Source organism: Quercus robur, chromosome 8 (genome assembly GCF_932294415.1).
Source record: "Quercus robur chromosome 8, dhQueRobu3.1, whole genome shotgun sequence".
NCBI classification, from domain to species: domain Eukaryota; kingdom Viridiplantae; phylum Streptophyta; class Magnoliopsida; order Fagales; family Fagaceae; genus Quercus; species Quercus robur.
The window spans coordinates 20,488,930-20,510,794 of record NC_065541.1 but is presented as its reverse complement, the minus strand read 5'-3'; the positions used below and the strand labels follow the sequence as shown (position 1 = coordinate 20,510,794).

Here is a 21,865-nt window from a genome sequence, read left to right as displayed (position 1 = left end):
CATTTATGACCCAAACCCATTAAGGCCCAACCCTAACCCGAAAAAACCCGTGTTGGGTTCTTGTCGTGTTCGCGGGTTGGGTCAAACATTAACACCCCTAATTATGGAAGACATTAAAGACGTAATTCTTATTGAAATTTGAAAGTATGATTATTTAGTAGATTTAGTTTTTCATGGGAACCATGATTCTAATAACTTGTTGGGTTCTTGGTTTTTCGTTTTTATTGTTTTTTTTTTAATTAAAAAAAAAAATTGTTTGAGATTATTTCTTAATGTGGAAGTTGAGGTTAAAAATAAATACTGTAATAAGAAATTTGTAGTCGAATTCATACTAAGAGTTGAATTGAATTCAAACTCGAATGTACTATGCTAAGAAGTATCGAATTTCGATTTGAACATATTATCAATTTGAATTTGAACTCCCCACCCAGTTTTAATCCTAACCCTCCTTAACTCAATATATTTCATCAATTAAGCATTAAACTAGCCTCTCAAATATATATATGGCAAATGAAAACCCATGCAGACAATGACTATGACATGTCTAAAGCTCATCGCGTTCATAAGATAAGAAGATGTAGCTGTTATGATATTATCATATTAATACGACTGGACCTAACCCAAGACCAGGTAAGTTTTCCATTGCAATAATAAAATGTTTTGATTGGTAAATTGATTTCGCATGCATGGTATTGTGAAAAATATTTGTGATGAGAGCATGCAATCTTGCTGAGGGCATTGTACTTACTACTTAGATATTGTCGAGGCAGCAGCCATTGAATACTGTACTGAGAAGCCTTGGTTCTTTACACTGGTATTGAGGTGAGGTGCCAGCCACCATTAACCCCAAGTTAATCCTCGGATCATGAGCCCATTATGGCACAAGACACTTACCGAACAACCATTAAAATAACCCAATAGCTCAGATAGAAAATGACCAAAAACCCAAAATTGCTTTGCAATGCCAATCCCCAACCTACGACCCAAAAGGTAGGCCATCGTTGGTGACAAGGCCGGCTCAATTTCTCTCTTTTTTTTTTTTTTTTTAAATATTATATATATATATACACACGCGTACATACATATATTTAAAAAATTCATTCTTCTTACTTTTTTTTGCATGCAATTGCTAATTACCTTTTTCTATTAAGGCATTGTTAGTCTTTTGGTACTGAAAAACTGTATTTTATCCTAAATTCTATCAGTTATATTTTAATTAGTCATAGTTAAAAGTTTGACAAAGAAAATCTTTTTAAAGTTTAAAATATTCCATTATTAATATTAACAAAAAGAAAGAGTATCATTTTCTTCAAACGTCAACAAAGATGAGTGATTTTACCCTTCATTTTTGGGATGGAATGTCATTCCGTTGAAACTTAAAACGGAAGAAAATGTAATTACCCAAATATGCTTTATATTTTTATTAGTGAAATTTTTATAGTTTTTAAATAATTTAATTCATATACAACTAATTTTTATTGAAAATATATATAATATATATTTTTAATGCACTTACACTTAATTATATATGTATGAAGAGACTGTCTGGATGAAAAAAATAGTAGTAATATATATTTATTATATTATTTAAATGTTTTTTTTCCCCTGATATATTTAGCTCGTTATATGTCGGACATATAGAAGTGCTCATGGTTTCTAATATGCTTCCGCGCCATATTCCGAGTTTGGACAATGGGATTTCTCTTTCTTAACATTTTTACCATATAATGTTTATACAAACCAAGCTTAGCTGATCAAATTTTTAATAAACCTCTAAAATCGTCTCACCATAAGCAAGCTTAAACAGAGACTGCAATTCCTCCTCTAACCCCAAGTCCATGAATTTGATGCAACAAGACCAGTGACAATGAATCGTAAAAGAATTTTAATTTTTTTTAATTCAATAAGCTTTTCCCATGCTTATAACTCTACAATTCCCGATTACACAATTCATCGGTATCTAGATCCAAGGTGTATTTTTTTTTTCTCTCTTTTAATAAATCTATTCGTCTTTTTTTTTTTTCTTTTTTTTTTTTCAGAATGCTAAGTCGGACTGGCTCTTCATCTGCACACCAAATCCGACTAGCAAAGCACAAGAAGAAATGGAACTCCGCTAATATTACAAATCTCACCCAATTCTCTGTACAAATGTAACCATATAATGGGGGAAATGGACCATACTGCCTTTTGTAGTAAAATCGACTTGTTTCCCCCAACCTCAAGGCTGAGGTTTTGTCCCTTAAATCCGAACCGGCAACCCAAAATTTTGAAAAGTTCTAATTTGCCCTTTACGGCCAGCAGTTACAATCACCATATCCCAGGCTGACGCATTTTGGGTTAAACCATCCACACTCACACGAGGGCTGCTCCGATTCCAGGTAGTTGGAACAAGTTTTTCCTCTGGCCATGTTGCTGAGATTCTATCAAAAAAGTAACTATTGGTTGCACTAGAAATGGTTCCATGAAGTGGACTATTTGTGCAGCCGGATGCAGATTGTGAACCATCATTAATGTCCTCAACAGGCGTAGGAGGATGGTTGGCTGTGGAGACCTCATCAAGATTGTTGTCAAGCCCATTTTGTTCTACACAGCAGTCATCTTGTAGCCCCCAAGTATCCATGCCAGGCCATGGGATGGCCACAGATACATCTTGACAGTGAAAAAGTTCATATGAGCTCGTTACAGTGACACCTTTGCTTCTACTAGGTCGGGAATCAGCTTCCTGTTTCCACACATACACATAAGAATCCTCACTGGCCGAGACAACATATTTTCCATTTGCTGTTAGGGAGGCCGATATTTGGCTATTTGTGTTACGAAACCCTGTCACAGAACCAACACCAACTTCTAGCTGTCAAAATTGTTCAAGGCTGGAAATGCATATGCCAATATAGTATAATACACCATTCATAAGTCTCAAAATATGCATGTAATTATACAAGAAAACGTCTTCTTCACAAGTATCCAGCAGAAACAGAGATGCCCTAACAAATTACTTTTTAATGGAGCACATAACACTGCTCAAACATTTTCACGCAAAACTTCAGTACCAGTTCACAGAATTCAGAAACTTGCATTTACATATGATTAGAATGTGAATTTAAATTGTGGATATCAACTAACTTAACCAGTAAAGTCTCCAAAGTATCTTGTTATTGAACAAGAGACTTGATATCCCTCCTACACCAGGTGAAAGGGAATTTAAGGGAAGGGAAAGGGCTAACTGAACCCACACGCACCCCTCAGAAAAAAAAGCCCACAAAAGGATGTTAAATAATGGAAATATGTTCACCACATAAAACAGAGAATAAGCTTGAAGCACTCAAGTTCCCACCATTTCTTAACTGAAGATGTAAATTTTAATTTAACAAGGGAGTTAATGACCTTAAGAAAAAATTCAGTGAGGTAAACTTCATTTAAATGTATGCCTTAAACACTGTGATGCTAGTACAAATGAATAATAAAATATATGATCACTTGCGCCTGCGTTTTAAACCTTAAGCATTGGTTCTAGGATAAGTAGTGCTACTTTTGATGGTGATACACCACAAGATGAGCTCATATAAGAATAAACGTGAAAACCCACCATACAATCAATAAATTTGCACAATCTAATCAGAAGAATCCATCACAGTATCAATATCTACCTAAGTATTGTCACATTCCATTTATTGATCACTTCAAAACAAGAAGTCTGCCATGCATTCTTAGATACCATTGCAGACCAAGAACCTTGTAGCTCAACTAGTACCTCCTGGTGTTTTTAACAGAAATATCCAGAATTCAAATCCCCCCAGAATTATCAAATTTAAAAATTTAAAAAAAAAAAAAAAAAAAAAAATCATCACTTATAAGCTGCTGAAGAACCTTGTAAAAAGGCTAAATTTATCTTTAATCTATATCATCTTTGTTGTTTCCCACTTAGCCAGCCCTACAAACTTACTCAAGTCATCTTTAGAGTTTACCAACTGATTTCAAACGTTATAGGTAAAAATTCATAAACTTTTTTTTGATAAGTAAAAAATCATGAACTTAATATTAGTATAAAGAAAAGTTCCTCCTAATGTAGTTTATTATTAGGAAAAAAAATTGAAACAGTACCTGACATCACCTTGATTTCAAGTTAAACTAATTTGAATTTCTTTATTGGGCTACCAAAGCTCATCCTTATTGGACAATTGACCCACTCATCTGGCTCTTACAGATCTTTTTTTTTGGGTGTGTGTGTGTTTCTTATTTTTCAAGATATGCTGCATAACCTGCATTAGGGCTCCCAGTTATATAGAAACACTAAAATGGTTAGAGAGCCCAAGGAAATACATAAATACATCTTCCTTTAAATTTCTCTCTTTCCTTAGCCACCTCCATTAGCTCTAACAAAAAGAAAATATCTCTATCTTCAACAGAAAATGCACCAATTTAGCTAAAAACAGACCTTTAATAAAATGTTTTCAACCCTTACTCTTGAAAAAAATGTCTCAAAAGATTAACTTGCTCAATTAAGAGAGAATTTACTAAAGAAAGACAGTGGCATCGCAAGTTTGTAATGAAGCAGTGTTGGAAGTCCAGAATGCAAAATAAATTAATCATGTCAAACAAAAGTGGGAAACACAAAATCATTAACCACAAAATTAAAAAAGATGAAAAGAAAATCTCTGTCCAGAAGCACATGAAAGAACATTAACAAAAATTTAATGCACACAATTATGTTAAATCAAAAGGATAAAGTCAAAACTATATCTGCCCCAAATGGTGCAAATGGAATTAAAGATCGTACTGGGCCTCATCTCTGTCGACCATAATGGCATAGCGTAAATGAAAGATTGATCTAATGTTTAAATTGACACTGAACATAAGAAGTACCACATACAGGTCCAACTCAAAGATTCGCACCTTTTGACAGCAAGTTTTTTTCCAACTAAATTGTTAATTTATTTTTTTTTATAAGTAATTTTATTGAAAAGTTCAACTAATTTATTATGTAGTTTCTTTTATAGGTAAGTTCTACACATGCCTCTAAAGAGCACCAAGTCAAGCACATCCGTGCTAAACCATATTTCCAAAGGTCAAAGGTTTAGCATATTTTAACTAAATGGCTACCAAAATGGTTTATAAAAAAAATTTGTGATCCACAGTGGCGCTTCACCAGAAAAGTTAACAATAAGTTCTTGCTCTCCAAATTAGTGACTTAACCATTGTCCTTCCTAAAGATCAAATATATACAATATTCTAATAGTTGCAAGTCAGAACTATAACAGCCTAAATCTAAGAGTTAGTCGTAGAGTACAAGGGCCATTAAGTTCAAAGCAATTTTTAAAACTTTGCATAATGAAAGTACCATTGAGAACTTCAGGAAATGAAGAAAGGCATCAACTTTTGGAGGTAAAATCATATTAATCTTGCCAGTCAAGTATAAGACAAAAAGTTCATGTATCAAGCATTTTCATGTTAATATAAAGAAAATAAAAAATAAAAAGAAAGAAGAAGAGCAGTAACAACAACAAATGAAGACACAATTTGGTGTATTTTATTTATACCTTTAAACTTCTGAACCAGATCAACACCGTCAACAACCCGAATTCGTGAATCTGCAGATGTGATGAGAACTTCTGATGAACTTCCTGGAGCAAACTGTTTAGATAAACTGATCAGCAACTGAAAAGTATCAACCAAACTTGTCTCTCAAAGTAAACATACAAACCATCTTTACAATTGAAAATCAGCTGAACAAGGAGAGAGAAAAAGGGAAAGAAATCGGCAAGCTAATCGTAGTTGAATTTATAATAATCTCATAAAAAGGACAATATGGTAGAGCCACCAGATTACCTGGAAACCAGAGATTTTCTTGTGATGAGATTTCTTCTTCTTGTTCTGCAGATTGATTTGGCTTTTTGGTTGCAACTTATTCTCTGAAAGTATGAATGGATAAAGAAGTTATTAACAGTTAGTGCACAAAAAACTTGACTAAACCAACCATGCACACACAGAGAGCTTTACTAGTACCAGATGTATTGTATAAACGGCAACTCCCCTTGTGTGAACCAACTAGTGCACCCTTCAAAAAACCAACAAATTTCTTGAGCCAATTGAAGAATTGAATTTTATATAACTTGAACTTTTGTCTTTGATATAAAAAACTAGGCATATTAACTACGACCAACCTGACCATCTGGTGTATAGCAAGCTGCTGTGACCATCTCATGCACATCATTCCAGTCAACAACTTGACGATCAGGAATGCTCCATATCCGAACCTTAGCATCTAGCGATCCACTGATGAAGTATCTATCATCAACAGGATTAAACTGGATGCAAGTTACTGTGTCAAGGCAGATCCAAGAAATGAAATGAAATTAGCAGTATGCAACTAGTTAACTTAGAGACAAAAAGGAAACAGGAAGAAAAGGGAAACCCATCACTTAAGAAGCAATCAGAAGTCAACTTTCAACTAATCTGCATTTTAATTTTTTTTTAAAGTGAAGCATATTTTCTTTATGAACCCAAAAGTAAACCAGATAGTGTCCTACCTTCCTGCTTCAGTAGAATATTAGTGAGCCCTTTACGAATTATCCATATCAATGGCCTATAATTTCAACAACTACTAAAGAGAGGCTGAACAAGAAATTAAAGCAAATAAAAAGACAGGTGTTGGCCACATTGACTTACCAAAATCACTGTGTGAAAAAACTTTCAAACAAGACTTGCTAGGCAAGTGCCACAGCCGCACCGTTTTGTCCATTGAAGATGAGAGCAAGTGCTGGAAAAAATAAAATATTGATAAAATATTCTGAAAAGTCATATCTTTGGCTCAAAATTCACAAAGATTCAATTGCTGAACTTAGAGGCACACATTCAATTTTACAGTGTCAAATATAAAACAATAATTCAAGAAACCTCCCTTGAGAATTCTGTAAATGCCAAAGCCACCTGCTAAAGGTTGCAAAAATGCTAGTATCTATTACCTTCACCATGTCAAAGATTCAAAGTTTAGTCACACTAAGTTGTTAGAATCTGAGTAACTGAGAACTTCAGGCTAGCTGCCTGGGCATACACATGTTAACAGGTCACTACCTGCGTCAGGGTATGGCTACCAGTCGCTTCAGGATGATGGTCATTGGAAAACAAAAAAATACAACAAATGAAAGTCTACTTGCACTGAACAGCCATTCCCAAGTTCATAACCTCTGGTGAACTAACCATTAGTGATCAGTCCCACACTTAAGTTAAATAGTAACTACAATAGGAACAAAGAGGACAGATTAAAACTTTAAATTACTTTTAAAATTTAAGTGTTAAATAATTGAAAATGAACTAAAAGATCTTAACAATCATGCATAAAGAAAACCTCAATGAAGGGCAGAAAAGAGACAAAAAGTACCATGTCAAATAAGACATTATCACCACAAAATAGTCTCAACAATTATTTTATTTTGTTTTTTGTTTTATTGAGGGGGGTGGGGGAATAAGAAACTGAGATTCATTTAAAAAGCACAAAAGGAATGCAATCCTAGCACACAGGGAGTATACAAAGAAAGAACCAAAAGAACAATAGAGAATATATACAAAGGAAAAAGAAACCAAGAAATTAGCATCTAAAGGACATATCATCTAGGAAGTCCAAAATACGAAAAGAAGAAAACTAAGATGTCAATTCATATAAGGTCTTGAGATAAAAAGGACATAAGTTCCTTTCCCTCTAAAGACACCACATTAAACTCAAGAGGAACTACCATCCAAATTTCCCGATTATTGGATTTGCCAAAATTCCCTTTCCAAGAAGGGAATAAAGCCATAAATGCTTTTAGCATTACCCAACTAACCCCAAAATAACAGAGAACTAAAGCCCATAACTCCCAAGCAATATTAATGTAATAGAAGATGATCCACAGACTCCCCATTGAATTCACATATGGCACCTATCCACAACTATTATCCCTCTTTTTCTCAAGTTATCTGTTGTCAAAACTTTCCTCAAACAACTATCCATGTGAAAAAGAACTCTAGGTGGAGCAATTAATTTCCATATGCTCCTCCCGGGGAAAATTTTTAGCCCCCTTGACCTCCGTTTTTAACACCCTATAGTTGAATGGTCTCAATGATTAAAAGAGGATATTCACAACACAACCGTTAATCTTTGTTTGCTTCAACCCTATAGAAGAATTTTTAACAAAAAACAAAAATACACCATCACAAATCACGGTTCATATGATACTTAAGCCATAATACAACCAATTCCCATTGGGCTCCATTTCCAGAAAGCAGCCAAATTATAAGTTGATCATCTGAGTAGGTAAAGTTAGCAAGCAAACTAGAGAACGATTAAAGAGCTGACAACTGCTCTGTCTAAATCACACCGCTTACCTCCAGCATCTACTAAAATAAACATTACCATAACTAAAATTCCAAAGCTATACACTGCCATCAATTGCTAATTCTTATAGAGCTTATTTACACATAGATGTGATTGACATGACATCACCTTTCTTCTTTTGTATCAAATGATAAAATCTGAACTTAACACCTATCATGACCCCTGGTCAAAGGAAAATGACAAAATACCAACTTTCCATGCTACTATAACAATAAAAATCTTGTTCTGTAAGAGTGTCAAAGGCATTTTATAATTACCTTTATTTTATTTTATAAATTATTCAGTGCTCTACGAATCAACAACCAAATATGAAAATGCACAATATGCAAAGAACTTCTTCAATGAAGTACTAATCTAGTGCAATGGAGTTTGCTGTTTTTTTCCACCTTTTTCCTTTGACAATGATTACATATCATAAGTTGTGCTATAAATTTCTTGCCAAGTGCAGCAGTAGATTCCATACACACACACACTCCTCTCCTACAACTTAATGCTGAACATTAAGCATCAATAATTCACGAAGATGTGCCATTGTAGGTAAATAAAAGGTTCTCAAAAACAATATATATTAAAATATAAATCATAAAAATGGACTATCAAATCAGCTTTGGCTTCACAGTGCTGATAATCACAGCTGAGATCTGCTTCAGAACCAATTTGTTTGCTGTTTATAAATGTAAACTGCTGGGCGTAGTTGACCAAATGAGAAAGAGATTTCCCAATGACACTTTCAAAAGAATCCCATGGGAAAGAATTTAGCAACAATATGGAGAAGGGTCCCACCAAGGGATACCACCGTTTAATTTCAGAAGACTGCTAATTTAGTGCATCTGCAGCTAGTAAACCCATCAACCATGAGGTATGCTTGGGCACTAAACAGGTTTTGCCTAAAGTATCTGCAGACACCCGTAACTGAACATTTCTACTTTTAGAAAAATAGTCTTAACCATGCACAAACCCTGGATAAAGTATTCCTTTTTTTATTATAATAATTGTAAGTTACATGTGTACCTAGCTGGCCTATAACACAAAACTTCGCCCTAAATCTGGTTCTTACAGGAGAGGAGAATGGGTATCTGAGTTAGAGCTTAATACTTTAGCACTCTGAATGAGAGAATATAACAGTAGAAGCGGAGTTTTCACAAAATTAATTTTGATAATAAAAATAGAAAAGAAGATATCCATAAACCCAACACTTAAATACAGACCCTTATAAACTACCTTACGACAGGATAAGGTCCTTTTTCAGTAACTGCTGCCTAAAAAGTGAGAATCCTGAAGATACTTTATCCCTTTGTCTTGACATAGAAGGCAGGCATGTCAATGTTCTCATGTTATAGCTTTCAAAAATAAAAAATCCTACAGAGCCAACAGGTTAATAAATTACCAATCGCTATATCTACTAATCTTTACCTGTTAGTAGAAGTACAATTCCATGATATGAGATTTTTGACTTATTTATTTATGTAAACAAAAGCATAACTAAGAAAGCATGAAGAAAGCAACTAACCTGAGACTTGGACCATGAAAGATCGAGCACATCATCACTATGTCCTTGAAACGAACAAATGGGTTTATCCGAAAGTGCAAACACAGTGTCGGGCACCACAATACGATCCAAGCTCAACGATTTCCTGCTAACAGATGTCCTCCCCCTTTTCTTCCTCTCCAAATGACTGTCCATAATAGGAGACAACGAATTTGGTTCTGGCGACCCATTGGGAACATACGAGTAGTTAAAATTCACATCATCCTGTCTCTCCATTGACAACAGATCCCCTTTCCTCTCCGACTCCACCACCTGCCAAACATGGATGTCACAATCCTCACCAGCACTAGCAAGATACTTCCCATCCAAACTAAACTTAATACTCCAAATGGACCCATTGTGAGCTTGAATCTCCTGGCTCTTATACAACCCCGATAACTCTTTACAAGACTTCCCATATTGCCTAACTCTCACTCTCTCCGGTCCATGATACGAAACATCCTGACTATCATCCGTGGCCGAACTAGACCTCCTCCCTCCACCACCGCCACCGCCGCCGCCACCGCCACCCCCCTTCTCCGACGAAGTATCCCTCTCGTCACTACTCCGTCTCTCCTTATACCCCGTTACCGAACTCGCCACATTCCTTATACTCTTAAACCAACCCCCTTTCTTCTTCGTCTTCGCCGCGGCAGCCCCCATGTTCGAATTGGAATTGGAATCCAAACCATCTTTATTCCCATCCTCCACATTCTGCCGCCGCATCAATTCCTGAACGATCGGAGAATGCCCTAGGCTCATCTGAAACTCCTCCATGGTCAATTGCCTTCCGGTCTCAACATCCTTGACTTCTTCCCTAATGTCGTTCACCACAAACTCCTTCCCATTGTCAAGATTCTTTATCAAGCACACTTTCTCTCTTTCTTTTTGGCAATCCAAACCCTCGTCGTCAATCTCCTCCTCCTCCACCGCCGACGCCGACGACTTCTTCCGAATCGCCGGAAGCTTATTCGGCGAAGACGACTTCGATTTCGATCCACCGCCACTAGTACTACAGTTACTAATACCGTTATTACCGTTACTATTATGTACAAAAGAAGAGTAAGAAGAAGAGGAGGAGGAGGAGGAGGAGGAATGAATTGAAAGAATTGGAGGAGGGGAAGATAAATCGTACGCACGATCGGTACCGTCTGATTTGGATCGGACGATTGTGGCGGAGGTGGTCGGGTCGGATTGAGAGGCTAAATGATCGGAGGAAATGGATCGGGTGGTCCGAGACAAGGACGGGTCGTTGATGAGGCCCATTTGGCGGAGGAGGCGAGAGCGGCGTTCGGAGACGGAGGAGGGTTCGGAGATCCAGATATCGTAGTTGGACGAGAGGCCCATTGGGAATTTGGGCGCCCGGAACGACTTTCGGTGGAGGTCCGACCCATAATTAGGAGAAGAAACAGAAACAGCGTCGTTTTCGTTATCGGAATTGGAATTGGAATTGGAGCAGGAGCAAGAAGAGGAGGCGATTCGGTCGAGCGACTCGTAGAAACACTCGCTCTCGTTGCCGTCGTCGTCGTTGTTATTGGTGTTGGTGGTGGTGTCGTTGTTACTGGTGTTGGTGTTGGTATTGTTATTGTGGCGAGTTGTTTTGCTCATGGTTTAGTAGTGGTGGAATGTCAGGAGTGGTGGGCATTTCCCATTTCAATGGAGAAATGCCCGGGATGGATCGATATAATGGGTGAAGTCTATGTTTGGTTGTGAAACGCCGCCGTTTTTGTTGGTGGGTGGGAGTTCGTTCGTTCGTTCGATCTGTGAAAACTGTGGGTTTTGGGAAGTTGGAACTCAGATCCAATGAGAGAGGGAGAGAGAAACAAAATGGTTGGAGGATCCAAGTCCTATGCTGTGGGGAGTTGGGTTTGAGCAATGTTTTTGTGTGTTAGTACAGTGAATGCAGATACACCCACACCCAGAGAGAGAGAGAGAGAGAGAGAAAGAGAGAGAGTGTGTGTTTTGTTTCCTGTTTTTGCTTTTCTTTTTGTTTTGTTTTCCCAATGGGAAAATAGGGAAAGAAATGGAAAATGGATTACAAGAGGTGGGGTTGAGTTGTGGGGGAAAGAAAGTAGGATTGGGTTTTGGAGTTGGAAGATTTTTTAATTTTGATTAATTGGTTAACTAACTCTATTGAATTTATTGCTGTGCTGTTAGAGGACATACCTTTTGGCTTTTCCAATCTTTTACCAACACTTACTTTTCTTTTATTTTCCTTTTTTCTTTTTTCTTTTTTATGGGTTTTATTTGGTATTTTTCTCAACCTACTCATTACCTCATTGGGATCCTATATATGTGGTTGCTATAATCTCTAGTTTTACTCAAAAAAAAGAAACATACTAATGGGTAATGTCCCCTCTTTTTTTTTACCCTTCTTTTTGATCTAGTGTATAAAGTGAAATTGCCACTAGTTTTAATTGTCAGAAACAATGGATCTAATTGTTCATCAAAAACAAGAAACAATGGATCTAAGATTATGAAACTTCTTTTTTTTAATTATTGTAATTGTGATTTGGAGAGAATTTCTTTTTTTTTTTTTTTTTTGGGTGGAGATTTATCATTGAAGTATATTGTATTGATGAGCACTTAAGAATTAAGATTACATCAATTTAGATCAAATAAGCATGTGAGGGAAAGAGCATGAGATGTAAAGCATCAAGATTGTCAACTCTTCTCTCTCTCTCTCTCTGTTAAAGATCAAATATCCCCGGAGCAATATTTGCTATTTTGACTTTGGCAATTAAAAAAATCGCTCTAAAAATTCGAACCCTTTGCAATTCAAGACAAACCAAACATTAAATAGTTAACCTAGTATAGCTCAAAAATAATTTGAAATAGCGATCACGTTAGAATGATCTACCAATAAATAGAAAAAAAAAGTAAATAAATATAAATATAGAAAAATAAGGAAGGATATCTTAAGTGAACAGTTCATATCATAGTTGGACAGTAAGAACAAGATTTGTCTACCAAATCAGCACAAAAATTTACTTCTTTTAACTAGAGAGGGAGAGAGAGATCAATTTTAAGATCAGAGTCTATAATGGAAAAGGTGAAGTTATGCTGATGCAAAAACATGAATCAGTTTAAGGTTTAAACCTTAAGTGTTTAACTGTTAATTTTTTTTTTTTTTTTTTTTTATTAAGGTCGAGTAATATATGTCTATAAATCTTTGATGTTAATTGTAATTTTGTATACTTTAGTACTAACTTGCTTTAAAAAAAAAAAAAAAAAAAAAAAAAAAAAAAAAAAAAAAAAAAAAAAACACGCACAAAAGAGAGGAAAATGGTTTTAACATAAAAAATTAGATTTTTAAAATGTATAATCATATTAATTTTTTTAATAGGAGTTATAGTCATTAGCTACAACCAAATTTATAAATTAACTTTATAATTTCTTTTATTAGTAACGATCTCAGATTTACTTTTGTAAAATTAATTATAAATCTGCAAATAAACCTTTCTATCATCATATCATGTATGACTTTGTATCATTGCCAAATATTTAGCAAGATAATAACTAAAAGTGGCTATTATTTTCTTCGAGATAAACACAACCCATTCATTAATAGAGGGATATTGAATTTGGATTCAAATCCCTCTTATTCAGTTTTTCAAAGATTACTCATGAATTTGAAAATAAATATTTTCTATCACTTATTGCATGATATCATCACATAATATTTTCTTCTCAAAAAAAAAAATTAACAACCTTACTAAATAGTAACAATACCATGTTTTTAATTTGATATGACATATTGTGAGAGTTTGAGAAATAAGACTACTTGGAGGGTATATATTTTACATCCCCAGGTTGAAACTCTCTCAAAAAAAAAAAAAAATTTTGAGGGAAGGAAAGGAAACCTTAGTTTTAATAATCAGAATGGGGTAGATTTGGAGTATTATTGATGGTATTGATGTTTGGTAACGGTTTCCTCTCTACATTCTAGTTGTACCATGCCCAAATTCAAACTAGCTCCATCAAGGACAAGGGGCCTTCCAAAATAATTTGCCTCTTTTAATGCCACAGATATCAACATATTACCTGTCAGTCAGGATAGGAAAGCACCATCCTGCTCAAATTCAAACCTCATTTAGAGAATATATATATATATATATTTAAGATAATACAAAAGTATAATTTTTTTTAATTATTTATTTAGAAGAATAAAGAAGTAGATCTTAATAGCCCCAAAATGAGGTTTAATAATGGAATAAAAAGAAAAGTTGAATCGGAAAACCCTAAAAGAAGCAAAAATCTAAATGTGGTTCAAGAATTATCATATATGTAGTTTCCTTTTTGACCAAACTACTATTTTGATCTTTAAGCTATTTATTAGAGTTCGATATCCTCCATAACCAGTCGATTGTGAGTTGCCACACTATAATCTTTAATGTACTAAACATAATTCAATATGCAAAATATCTTGTAACTTAACTGATTCATGTTAGCACCTCTTGTGTTTTTTAATTGAGACATTCAGAGTTTAAATCCTTTACTCGTAATTATTAAATTATAAAAAAATAAATTATGATTGGATCCACCAATATTCAAAACAAAGTTGTTGTGAAAATATTGTGAGATATTATTGTGTTCATAAACTTTCTCAAATTATACATTTAATTTCGTTTTAAGTGGGTTCCAATTAACTCAACTGGTAAAATATCTAATGGTTGAATAAGAGATATGTGATTCAACCCCGCCTACACCAAAAACTTATTGGTGTCTTGATCTGATGATAAACAAAATTTCTTTTAAGTTTTTGATCTAATATTATTAAGGATGAAAGGTAAACTACACTTTGATGAATCACTCTATTTAAAAACTGATTTTGCAAGAACCACTCAATTTTTAGGATTAAAGTAGGGCAACTATAACATCAAACTGTTATTAGAACGTTGAGAAATAGATTAACAATATCAAATATTCTTAGATGAAACTAAACTTTAGCACATAATTTAGAGACCAAAAATTGTGGTTTGTCAATTTTAAGGGGTTTTTATATAAATCACTATTAGACTTTGACACTGTTAGGAATCCATGGGTAGAACTCACCCTCAAAAACCAGCTTGCAAGGAGAGGGTGCCTAGGAGCTTATAAACATATAGTTAAACTTACACTTAATCCATGTGGGATATTAGGATTATAATATACCACCACGCTCCACAGCCGACATCCACAACGGCTCACTCTAGCGACACTAACCCAATAGTAGCCCTTTCTCTTTTTGGTGGTCCACTCATCTATCAAATAATTTTAATCTAGCCTCTAGATCACCCCCACCAAGATCCAACCACAAAGTCACAACTCATTTGATCCCATACTCAATGAGCTATGTCTGATTACTTGACGTGGTGGTTGGCTCTAATATCAAGTGTTAGGAACCCATGGATAGAACTTATCCTTGAAAATTAACTTGCAAGGGGAGGGTGCCCAAGAGCTTATAAACACATGGTTAAACTTACATTTAATACATATGAGACATTAAGATCATAACAGACATAATTGTCAATTTTGTTCTTAAACTTCTAATTTTAACAATTAAACCCTAGATATTCGGTGTTTGACAATTCAAATATGTTGTTAGAATTTTCCATGAAAACCATAAATTTGATTAACACAAAAATGATTCTCACATTAAAGCCTGAAGGTCATATTTGTAATTTTCTTTTTGCTACAGTAAGTCGGGGGACATATGTTCCAATGAATTTGAACCTAGACCCTACTTTAAGAAGAGGGCTAGAGGTATCACTTAAGCTAAAAGTTTTGATAATAAATATTTTTTCTTTTTTCTTGTAAGAAAAAAAATCAAATAGTAATTATATAGATCACAATCACATAAAGGATGGATTAAATAGAGCTAGGGAGATAGGTGTGAGCAACCTTATTATTGAGCTAGCCACGTTGAGCATTGTTTTGCTTATGAACAATGAAGCTGAAAATATCATGATGAAACCTTTACTCTCTGATTGCAGGAGTCTCTTGAAACAAATCCCAAACAAGCACATGCTTCATATCTATCGTAAAGATAATCAATGTACGGATGCTTTGGCCAAGCTTGGAGCACAGTCCGGCTCTCATTTTGTTGTGTTTTGTAACCCACCGCCTGTGGTGGAGAATTTGTTAGCTTTTGATAAAGCTAGCATGTTTTGTAATAGTCTTGTTAATTCTTAGTTTAATATTATATCATGGATTGCCCAAAAAAAAAAGATAGCCATTTTTCTTCTATATCCTTTATGTCTTATAAATTAAACCTAAAACCTCCTTATCGGATGAAGAGAGGTAGCATTCGATCACAAGGGATTGGGTACAAGATAACCTGATCTTGTAGACGATGAAAAGCAACAAAGAAAAAGTTTTGAGGACACAATTTTTATATTATAAATCCATAACTTTAATGTGATTAACTGTGAGTATTTGAAAAAAAAATTATTGAGTTCATATAAAAGCGATAAAGAACCACTCACAAATGACCACATCAAAATTGTTACAAAAATTGTGATATAAAAGTTGTGGGTGTGGAAATACATTGCAAAAAGATGAAATATGGATGGGCTACCATTATTACCAACAGTGAATGTAATAGGAAATTTTACAGTTGCCCTATAGTATTGGGCTTGAATTGAAAGAGGTAACATTTTTTTGGGCTATACTAATGGCATAGCAGTACGGCCTATAACTCTGGCCGGCTACTTACAGTTCTTCTTACCCTTCACATGCTTCTCTAACCCATTACTGTTAATTGAAGCTGACACCCCGAAGCCTACTTTAACTGATTTTGAGACCAGTCATTACTGTCTGCCAACCTCTCTATATATCTCTCTCTGTGTCGCTTGCTCTTTGTACTTCTACTAGGCTAAGTAGGTGGGTCTTAGAAATGAATCATGCACTCCAAATCCCAAGAAATTTGAATGGCCAAGATTCCGCCTATTTTATTTATTCCAATTACACAATCACACAAATCTTTTTTGGAGAAACAATCGAGAGCAATTTTATTCATATGCTAATAAATCGGATACAAAGAGACACATTACATCCAAACTAGTAAAGAAAACGATTTTTTGCTCTCTTAAAATTAAAACATTTGCTAAAACATTGTTTTACCTAGAAATATGACAAACAATGGACATAATTTCTTTAACAAAGGTGACTTACGGAAAAGCATGGTAAAATCTTTTATCGAAAAGAATTAACGACAAACTCTAAGTTTTCCTCGAAGGAGTATTGATGAAGACTAATCTCATGGACGAACTGTGCATCTTTCTAAGCAATAAGAATCTCTAATGTAACTACTGAAGAAGGTAACAGTATTTTTTCAAAAAGATCAATCATAACTTCACTCTTAGAGTTTGGAATCACCACACCAACACCAACTTCATTAGAATCTTCATTGCAATTGCAGAAAATTCACTTCTTCATTTTTCTGTTTACTCTTGCTAAGAAAATCCACTTCAATATCTAGCACAAAAAAAAAAAAAGAATAAGAAAATTATGTGTTGTATCTTAAATTCTTTTATTAAATTCAATTATGTTGTTTATCAACCAATAAACCACACTGGTGAATTTAGTTATTCTTAAAAAAATAATATTATTTTTATTGCATTGGTCAAAACAAAGATGTTAAATTCAATTGGAAAGCTTTGTCTCATTGAGTATTGACTAATGCACTTTCTTGTGTTTGAATATCACAGAGTTGAATTTAATTAAAAGTTTAATATATTGTAACTAAATTTTACAAAATCTTTCGCAATAATAACAAATTTTATATTTGATGGAGAAATTAGGCTAATTGGTAATTATAAAGTAAGACCAAATAATACTTTAATATTTTTATCTAACTCTTTGGTGAGGAGATGTAAACCTTCTTCATCTTCTTCTTCTTTTTCCTTTTTTTTTTGTTTTTTTTTTGAGATGTAACTTAAATTGTTGGCAACAAAAGGTAAAAAAGAACCAAAAGATTTGGCTGCAGTGTAAGGTCATGGTTGTTGGTAATTAGGACTGAATATAGGAAACTTAATGTAATAAGCCTAAGACCTAGGCTGGACTGATTTATCAAAATCCTAGCATACATCCCAAAATCAACGTCTTTTTCTGGGTTGACATTGTCGTTTGTAACTCCGACAAGAAGATCATCAAGTAATTTTTGCAGCTCCGATAAGGTTAGATCAAAATAGATAAGTGCGTCTTCTTTGTCTTTTCTAGTTCAATGCCATCATTTACAGCTTCGCTAAGGTCAGATCACCATTTCTTTTTCTGGCTCCACACTATAGTTTATTATATATAGCTTTGGCAACCTCCCTCAGTTTCAAATTTTCAATTGCCTATTTTTGTTCCAATTTCTTCATGCAATAAGTAACAATAAATAAATAAATAATATTTTTATTGTGAAAGGATAAAGAGTGGAATACATGGTCTATTTTAAAAATTACTAACTAGAGTAGAGAAAGAAGGGTGACATCTGAAAAAGGCATTTTAGCCAAAGATTATAATATACATGAACGTGAAAGTATATTGCCTCTTATATGACAACAATAAAGTTTTAATTTCAAAATTTTTGAGTTTAATTATGTATTCTTAATGTATTAGTTAGGATTGACTATCTTTTATACAAATGAACTAGGCTCAAGTTCCTCCTATACAAAAAATCAATTAGTGTCTTTGCATGGATGACAAAGAGCAATCATAATTGAGTGGATGGTACTAAAAAACCAAAAAATACCTAGACAATCAAGCTCCTAATTCCTAATGCCACTCGGTATAGCCTCTTGCCATTTCAACTGCAGTCAAATTAAAAGAAAATTAATTATATAAATATGCCCTTCGAAACAACAATTTTAGGATAGATCATCAAGATGTAATAAAAAGCTAAAAACTGTGGGTTTAAATTAGTTCAATCGTGGAATAAGGTGTAAAAATTCATATGTCGCATACACCAAATAATGTCTTGTCCTAACGGTAAGTTTATCATGGAATGTCATAGATTTAAATTTTATCTTATCTATAGTGGAGAGAAAATGCAACTGAAATACTCTTTGACTTTTTATTAAGCCTTCTCTCTGTCTCATGCCCCTTAATTTGCTACTAATATTTGGAATTTTGAATTAGAGATTTGATTGGTCAGTTTTTTATTTTAAGTGAGACACAATAATTTTTTTTTTTTTTTTTTTGGAAAAGAAAGTGAGACACTATAACTTAGGTGATACTTTAAAGTTTGAAGTGGGTATGTATAATTTATCCTTAAGTTAATTAGGGTCCAAAACCTAGCATACGGTTACTACCTCTTTATAGTTTAAGCCTCGTGGGCAAGGTTTATTTTTAGGGTCTGTTTAAATACTGTTTATTTTGATGAAAATTGAAAATATTGTAGTAAAATAATTTTTAAATATGTGAATAGTATCGTGAGACCCATTTTTAAAATCTTTTTTGAATAAAGTACTTGTAGGTGACATGAACAATGCATGGAACCCACTAAATAATGCATATTGTTTCCTGAAAGCTGAAACGTGTGCAAAAAATGCAAACGGCAGCTGGTGAAACGCCAATCCAAACCCATACGTAAGCATATATACCAGGTTCAGGTTTCTTAACTTTTAATTGGTTATTTAATTAATTGTTAAACAAAAGGAAGTTGCTTATATAATAATAATAATAATCTCCAGCTAAAAAACGACTTTTGACCTGTTTGAAAAATGCATTACAACTCATTCTTACACAGCCAGGAAGGATCAATGTGGAGCTCGTGTGTGGAGCTTAGAAAAAAAAGTAAAAAAGAAAAAGAAAAAAAAGGGGACGGTGGAGACGGTGACAACCTCAGACAAAGAGATCATATACTATATATATACCAGGTACGTGGTAAAAATATATGATTGTGACTTGTGAATGTGTTTGGGACAAACAAACATTGGGTCGGTTTTGTACTATTAGGCCATTTTTGTATTACAAAATTAGTGCAAATTTTGCATATGAAGCCAAAGTGCCTGGTGATTTTTATGGTGCTTTCATGAAGTTTCACCCTCATTTCTTTCGGTTTGATAGCAACTTGAAAGTTTTTTTTTTTTGAGAAAGAGGAACTTGAAAGTTGGTTTTGATTCTTTTGAATACCAACAACAGTTTTAGAACTAAGATGCGAAACTTTAGATTACATAGTGTTTATTATTTTTAAATACAAAGTAATTAGATTATATTCTCTCAAAAAAAAAAGTAATTAGATTATATATATATATATATATATATCCATGAAACATAGTGTTTATTATTTATAAAGTTGTATGTGAATGGATTGACTTGTTCATAAATAGTTTGGCTTGATTATAGAAAAACTTATTTATATTTGTTTATTTAGAAAATGAGCCAAGCTAAACCTTGAGTTTAAGCTTGGTTATTAAACAAACTCATGAGTATGATACTCGATAAGTATATATAATATTATATGTTTATATATATAGTCCATTTGTATAATAATTTTTGTAAGACAAATTGGTGATAAGTTAATATATGAATATTATTTTATCTACTTAACTCAAATAATATAATTCCAATTATAATTTAGTTATTAATGATGAATATAGATTTGTGAAAAGATAAAAAAAGATTTACTTACCACCACACACCCTTGATGTGATGATTACTCACAAATATAAGTGCTTTTGGGGTGTGAGGGGTAAGGGCTGGGGTTCAAGTCTCCAGGAAGGAGTTTCACACACATATACACTTAGATTATGCTAGAGTAGAATTCTATCTTGTATAAAAAAATAAAATAAAAAAAATAAAAAAGAGATTTACTTATAATGCTTACTATATATATAGGGAAAAAAAAGAGAGAAGTAAATCAATTAACTCGTGAATAAACTCAAACTTGTTCAATAGAAAAACAAATCAAGTATGAACATGTAATTTAATTTAGTGACAAACTCAAGCTTGACTATATTCAAATTAGAATTAAATGAACAAACTTGAATTTTAACATTAAATTCAATTCGTTTAAAATCTATATAAGGAATAAGTAGTTATAAGCATAAGGCTTAAAAACAATTTTGTATAAAATGTTAAGCAATAAATAAATAAATGTATGTTTTTTTTGTTTGTTTTTTTTTTTTTTTTTATAGGATATATATGTTTTTGCTATTATTGTTTTGTTGTCACATTATGCATTATATTAAACTCCTGATTCTAGACTACTTGATTTTTTTTTTTTTTTTCCTTTAAATTTGTTGGAACACAATACTTTTACATGACACGGACCATTATCTCTCTGTTTTGTCTTTTTCTTTTTCTTTTTTGAGGGTGAAAAAAAAAAAAAAAAAAAAAAAAAAGCTATCGTATTTTTCATCATTTACTATTTGACGGTGTGGAACAGTGAACACATTACTTTTACATGACATGGCCCATTATCTCTCTCTGCTTTGTCTAAAATCTCAAAAAGCTATCTTATTTCTCATCATTTGCTATTTGACGGTGTAATTTTCCCAAATCATCCTGTTACAAATGCACATTTGGAATTGGACCTCCCATCCCACATCAAAACATGGAAAAAGTGCATCCAGAATGTACGGGGAAAAGTGCCTCATACGTTCACCCACTTAAGAAGCCAAAGAAACCTCAAAATATTCAACCAAAAAAAAAAAAAAAATCCATAAAACAAAATTTTTAACAAATTTAACACATATGCAGAGGCCTTGTTTGGATTTTTTTTTTTTTTTTCATTACTCATCACTCCTTACTCAATTTTTGTCACTCATCACTTATCAATTAAAATACTCCAACTCCTTACACCTCATCTGTTTGGCACCATCACTCAACTTGTCATCACTCAAAATTTTCAACTATTCGTGGGTCCCATACCTGTAAATGGGTTAGACCCTTCTGTTACTTAAGCCTACTTATCAGATATCCATACTCACCATCACCATCCACTACAAATAGCAAATCCCTAAAAAAGCCCTCCACTGCTCACCACCACCACTCAC

The 21,865-nt window shown here is 33.6% G+C and overlaps 1 protein-coding gene across 1 annotated transcript; it reads right to left on the bottom strand.

The window, feature by feature from the left end:
* Nucleotides 1–1,868: 1,868 nt before the first annotated feature.
* LOC126694946 (uncharacterized) lies at nucleotides 1,869–11,957 on the bottom strand. Its single transcript, XM_050391504.1, has 7 exons — nucleotides 9,882–11,957; nucleotides 6,667–6,757; nucleotides 6,162–6,319; nucleotides 6,004–6,055; nucleotides 5,827–5,909; nucleotides 5,538–5,631; nucleotides 1,869–2,823 (listed from the first exon to the last, which is right to left on the bottom strand). Exons 1-7 carry the CDS (start codon nucleotides 11,505–11,507, stop codon nucleotides 2,240–2,242), a joined length of 2,688 nt encoding a protein of 895 aa, XP_050247461.1. The 5' UTR covers nucleotides 11,508–11,957; the 3' UTR covers nucleotides 1,869–2,239.
* Between the last annotated feature and the right edge of the window lie 9,908 nt (nucleotides 11,958–21,865).

Excerpts from the sequence above, each read along its gene's own strand:
- LOC126694946 (XM_050391504.1), bottom strand. The coding sequence starts at position 11,507 with ATGAGCAAAACAACTCGCCACAATAACAATACCAACACCAACACCAGT. Across the intron at positions 6,758-9,881 it reads TTTCATGGTCCAAGTCTCAG|CACTTGCTCTCATCTTCAAT; the intron begins GTTAGTTGCTTT and ends TATTTTTTCCAG. Across the intron at positions 6,320-6,666 it reads TTTTTCACACAGTGATTTTG|TAACTTGCATCCAGTTTAAT; the intron begins GTAAGTCAATGT and ends GCCTTGACACAG.